The sequence below is a fragment of the Lacerta agilis genome, chromosome 2 (genome assembly GCF_009819535.1).
Source record: "Lacerta agilis isolate rLacAgi1 chromosome 2, rLacAgi1.pri, whole genome shotgun sequence".
In the NCBI taxonomy this organism is placed as follows: domain Eukaryota; kingdom Metazoa; phylum Chordata; class Lepidosauria; order Squamata; family Lacertidae; genus Lacerta; species Lacerta agilis.
In genome coordinates this window covers 1,408,690-1,414,689 of record NC_046313.1, presented here as the reverse complement: position 1 = coordinate 1,414,689, position 6,000 = coordinate 1,408,690, and the positions used below count along the sequence as shown (strand labels likewise).

General features: G+C 46.3%; 1 protein-coding gene across 4 annotated transcripts in view; it reads left to right on the top strand.

The window, feature by feature from the left end:
- The first annotated feature begins 2,116 nt into the window (after positions 1 to 2,116).
- Positions 2,117 to 6,000, top strand: part of COL5A3 (collagen type V alpha 3 chain) — a 108,236-nt gene continuing 104,352 nt past the window's right edge. The window contains exon 1 of one of the 4 annotated variants that reach the window (XM_033136686.1): positions 2,117 to 2,243. In XM_033136686.1, coding sequence (XP_032992577.1) covers positions 2,171 to 2,243 — 73 coding nt within the window. In that variant the 5' untranslated portion in view covers positions 2,117 to 2,170. The remainder of the gene's footprint in view (positions 2,244 to 6,000) is intronic. The other 3 variants (XM_033136678.1, XM_033136644.1, XM_033136651.1) reach the window with 3 other exon arrangements.

The window sequence follows — 6,000 nt, the reverse complement described above, 5'->3', positions numbered from 1 at the left end:
GAAACATGGCTTTCAATCAGAGAAATCCAAGTTGGAAACAGAACTAATCAAACCGAACTCTAAGAACCTTTCCAGGATGTATAACTTGTTGCTAGAGTGGCATACAAAAGATGAAATGGTTAAATCAGTAATGATAGATTGGGCAAGAGATGTGGGGCATAACATAATGTTGGAGGACTGGGAGAGGTTGTGGAGGGAAGGTATCAAGTTTACTGCATGTAATTCGTTAAGAGAAAACATTATGAAAATGATATACAGATGGTATTTAACACCAGTGAAACTAGCTAAGATGTATCATGGTATGAGCAATGAATGTTGGAAGTGTAAACAAGTAGAAGGTACCTTCTATCACATGTGGTGGACGTGCCCAAAGGTAAAGGTCTTCTGGGAGAAAATTTATAATGAACTTTAAAAAGTGTTGAAAACACATTTACTAAGAAACCAGAGGCCTTTCTACTGGGCATGACCAATCATGAGATCCCCAACAAAGATAGAACATTTTTATGTATGCCACAACAGCTGCTAGGATTTTAATTGCTAAAAACTGGAAAATCGAAGAATTACCGACAGTGGAAGATTGGCAGATGAAGTTAATTGAGTACATGGAACTCGCAGAACTGAACGTGAAACTCCGAGACCAGAGGGAGGAGAAGGTGCAAGAAGATTGGAAGAAATTTAAAGAATATTTGAAACAACGTGAAAAGTTAGATATCTGAAATTGAAATCAGTGGGTATTATAGGCGATAGCATTAAAATGTTAGTTTAAAATAGTATATAAGAAGTTAAGATTGTGATTTCTTTTTACTTTTTGTATTTCTGTTAAGAATAAGGTGATAGATATAAGATGTTAGATAAGGATTAAGATTAGTTGTAAAAGAAGAGTCAAAGTAGTTACAAAGTTACTACAGTATATTTGAAATGAACGCAGAAGAGAGGACGTGAGGAAGTCCCCCAAGTAAAATTATAAATAAGATTAAAATAGTTAAATAGGTGTTTTGTTGTTTTAGGTGTGTTTTCATGTATTGTATTAGTTTTCTTTTGTTTTGTATTTTGTAGTCTGTATGTATTCTTGTAGTTTGTATGTATTTTTCTTTTCTTGTTTTTTTGTTTAAATACCAATAAATTCCTTTAAAAGAGAGAGAGAGAGAGAGAGAGAGAGAGAGAGAGAGAGAGAGAGAGAGAGAGAGAGGTGGGGTAGGTGGGGGAAGAGGAGGTCCCCATGACTTCTGAGCTCAGGCTCCATAACTCAGCACAGGCTTCCTGACTAGAAAACTGACTGATGCTGCAAATCCTCTTGCTGGCATCTCCCTTGGGGTGCCCCATCCTGAGGAAACAGAATAAGGAGGAGAGGGCTGCATTGCATAGCTCTCATTCCCCGGCTTTCCTGGCCCTGCGTCCTAACATGCCTGGGCTCCCAGGGGCTTTTCTAGCCTTCTCCATCTGCAAAGTTGAATGCTGGCACTTGCACCTCCACCAGTATCCCAGCCCCCCCCCCCCAAAAGGCATTAAACTTTACCACCGCCACTACCCTGACCTGGAAGAAGCAGGCACGCACACTGCCAGTGTTCCTGTTTCTGGGCGCTCCTTGTAAGTGGGAATGCAAGCACTGCTAGGGGAGTGACGCGCCCTTCGCTGGCCTCCAGTCCTAGCAAATGCCCAACCTGAGACACCCTCTAGAGCCAGCCTGACCTGACCTCCATCAATACATAGCCTCAATCTGAACACCACCCGGCAGCTGCAGTATATGAATCCAGTAAATAATACTAATAATAAAGTGGGAATTCTCAGGTGTGTGCGCGCTGAGTGAAGGGGCATTTGTATATGTGTGTGAGAGAGACAGACAGACAGACAGAGACAGCGTTAACGTGCTGCTCCTGTTGAGTACCCTGAGGAAAGTCAGGGCGCGCTCCCTTCCCCGCTCTGGGGCAGCCTGCTCCTCTCCTCTTAGCCGCCCATCGGAGCGCGCTGCGTCCGGCTCAGGGAAGCCCCTTCGCGTCCCCTCCCGCCGGGACTGCCGGGGCGCCTGGCGGGCGCGATCGGGGGCGGGCGCGGGGCGGGGCCGACGCGTCTCTCCCGCCCCGCTCTGGCCGCGGTGCTGCCTGCGCGCCTCCCCGCGGAGTCTGCGAGCGGAGCAGGGAAGCGCCCTGTGCAATCCCGGCGCCGAGCGAGGATGGCACAGCCGGCGAGCCACCTGATCTGCCTGCTGGCCTTCCTGTGGCGCGGACTTCCCCGGACAGGGGCAGGTAAGGGGCGGCGGGCGCTTAAAGGGAGGCTTCGCGGGAGGGCGCGGGAGGCCGTCTGGGCTGCGACCCGGGCGCCTCTTACGTGCAGCGCCGAGCGCGCGTCAGACGACGCGATGTAAACGAGCCGGACCGAAGTGGCCCCTCCAGCTCCGTATTGTCCACACTGGCAGCCAGCAGCTCTCTCCGGGGTTTCAGGCAAGGGACGTTCCCAGCCCGATGCGGAGAAGCCGGGCATTGAACGCGGCACGTCCTGCGTGGAAAACAGGCTCTCATCCACGGAGCTCCTTCCTTCAGATGGAAGAATGGACGTGCCATTTAAAAGAATGGCTTCTAGCAACGCCTTGGGGCAGCCCAGGTTTTTGAGGGCTACCTGTGCCAGTGCGTTTGTCACACTGTTTGAGTCTGATCGCTCAAGCTGAGAGCAGGAGACACTTCATTTCAGGGTCCTGGGTTCGAGCCCCACATTGGATTCCTGCATTGCAGGGGGTGGACTAGATGACCCTCGTGGTCCTTCCCTTCCAACAATACGATTCTATGATTCTATTTTCTCCCTATTCCATGGCTCCTCCCTCCACCCCATCACCAGCCACCTGTTCCACAGGTGAACGAGCAGAGAGCCCTGCGCCGTTTGAGGGGTTCCCGCAGGCATGTGAAAATCCATGCAGGGGAAAACTGTCTCCGAGTAAAGCAGAACACCCCCCAAGCCCCACCGAGATGATGGAGGGACCGCAACGAGGGCCGTTTATCCCGCGCACATCCAATATGCATTAGGGAGGGTCCTCTGTCGAGGGTTGTTTAACTCCGTCATGTTTTGGCTGGTGCAAAGGAGGGAGGCTGCTGCCGGTATGGATCCAATTCCTACCTCAGTGTTTGTGTCCCTTTCCAAGGGTCAATGCACACAACCCCCCCCCCCTTACCCAGGGTGCTTGCCCACAGTATGATGATGGTAAATATTTATATATCACTTTTTAGTGTTCAAAGTATTCAGTTAGAACATTTAGTTGGTTAAAAAGGCAAATTCAATTTGACTTTAAATGTGCCACAGTTAATAGGGACAGTGGATTTTTAATGAACACATTATCATTTTTAGTACAAGTGCTTTTGAATTCCCCCCCCTTCATAGAAGATATTGCCTCTTCTAAGATGCTGCCTGATGCTGGCATATGCATTTGTGTCTAAATGCAAAGAAAGTGTGATTCTTGCTTCAGAAACTATCCACATGTTAATACATACAAATATAATTGATGGATTAATCAACCTTAATTTAACATAATGCATACTATTGATTGATTAAAATGTATTTAATAGAGTTGCAGTCCTAATGTTATCCCATCATGTGGACCTCCAGACCTTCTCGGTGGTAACACATACCGTACTTAAAATACCTTGATCCCAAACACTCATTTAGCATTCTGAGCATGCTCCATCCTCTTCCCCAAAGAACAGCATCCCTCAAAATATTTTCTTTTTGTGCTTCTTGTTCTCTCAAGCCTGTTGTTGCCTCCTACTTGTGCATGGATGGCACTGGTGTGGCCAGCACATTGTGAACAGATCGTTATTAGTACATACAGATGGTGCCTGTCTGCAACAAACTGTTGCAGTTGTGGAGTGCTCGTGCTCATCATTCCAGCCATTTCCATATAAATCGGATCACTTTCCCGAGGCCACACCTTAAGCTTCATTGTGTTAGTCTACATTGTTCTTATGCAATTCATGCTTAAAATATGACTTGTAGAACCTAGAATACATACTTTAAAATAAAGGTATATGTTGGTACACATCCATGGCTTGGAGAAGTTTTGCAGCCATCATGCAAATGGCTGCAGGATCGTATTGGATATAGCAAGGTCCACAAATTTAAAGTTGCTCAGAATACAGGGGGCAGGTTATAAAATGAGACTTGTTAAATATCTTAAAATATCTTCACCACTCATGTAAGTTTGGTAGTTTTAGATTCTGGGCTTAATGGTTTTCTGTGGGCTATGTGTGTAGGGGGGGGGAAGAGATTCCCTCTTAGAAGATGCAGTAAGTCAGCCCTGCTGTGTTTGGGGGTGGGGTGAGGCCCTCCTGCTCATTCTGCTGAGTAGGGCCCTGGACTTCTGCCCCCAACCAAGTCCTGCCCTGATCTTCAATTGCCCCCCAGTTTGTTCGTTGGGTCCATTTAAATTGCTGGTGTTGAACTGTAAAGACCCACACAACGGAGGACTGGGGTTGTTCTTCTGTATGAACCAGCCTGTTTGCTGTGTTCACAATCTGAGACCCTGCTCTCTGCGTACCCCTGCCTTGGGGAGAGACGCAGGTAGTTCCCAACTGCAGGATATTTCCTCTGGTGGAATGCCTTCCTTGGAGGTATTAGGCTGGTTGCTTAATCTTCTTTCTATTAGCATCAACTTAAAATATATTTTAATTGCATGAGTGTTTGGTGGGTGATTGCATAGAAATTGTGTCCCTGGCCTATTATTTCTATCTGCTGCATAGTTCTGCTCCCACTTTATCCCTCTCTCTCTCTCTCTCTCTCTCTCTCTCTCTCTCTCTCTCTGTGTGTGTGTGTGTTATTTAATGCCAGCCTTATGAGTATGTTTATAAAAATGTTTTATATTTGTTTTTCAAATTGCATTTCTTAATTCTTATGTCAGATGCCATGAAGATTGCTGTGTAGAAAAGGTGAGGGTTGAGAAGTGTTTGTTAATGAAATGAAATAAGTTAATAAGCATGAATCTGTGAACCACAGAACCACCCGTGTTCCTAAGATCTTACTTATAGATGGGCTGGTGGAAGAAGGCTTGCAAGGGAGATTGGATGGGGCTCCAGGGTGTGTGGGGCAAGCTGTGCAGTCTGCCTTTCTCACAGCCACCCATGAAGATGAATATTGCAGACAGGCACCCACGGCGAGGGGCTTAGATAAACACTGTGCAGCAAAGTGCACACTCTTGTATCTACCCTGCGTAGAAGGCGACCCTCAGACACAAAGAGATGGGCAAATACAGATGGGAAATGGACACATTTCAATAATGTTCTCTCTGTATCTCTCTCTCACACATGCACACACAAATATTCAAGTGTACATTTCTTGATATTTATTTACTTACTTATTTTCATTGCTTATTTAGAACAACTACTTTTCTCCTTAAAACAACCCAACGAAACCTCAGAGTGGCAAGCAATAGTATGATCACATTGTTTTTGCACCAGTTTCTCTTAGAAAAGGAGTTTTCTGGCATCTGCTTGCCCCAGTGTAGATAGCTATCTAATGAGACCGGTGTGGTGTAGTGGTTAAGAGCGGTGGACTCGTAATCTGGTAAACCGGGTTCGCATCCCCGCTCCTCCACATGCAGCTGCTGGGTGACCTTGGGCTAGTCACACTTCTCTGAAGTCTCTCAGCCCCACTCACCTCACAGAGTGTTTGTTGTGGGGGAGGAAGGGAAAGGAGAATGTGAGCCATTTTGAGACTCCTTCGGGTAGTGATAAAGCGGGATATCAAATCCAAACTGTTCTTCTTCTTCTTCTTCTTCTTCTTCTTCTTCTTCTTCTTCTTCTTCTTCTTCTGGACCAACTTGGACCCTCTGGTGTCCCAAATTGTCCCATGGGCTAGAGGTTCCCCACCCCTTGTTTAAATTTATACTCTGCCCTTTAGATACACCATTATGATTATGCCTTAAGTATAAAGTAACATAACGACTCTATAAAGGCAGTATCCATATAAAACAGATAAACAAAACTTTAAAAACCTGTTTGGGGGTGGAGAATATTGTTCCCT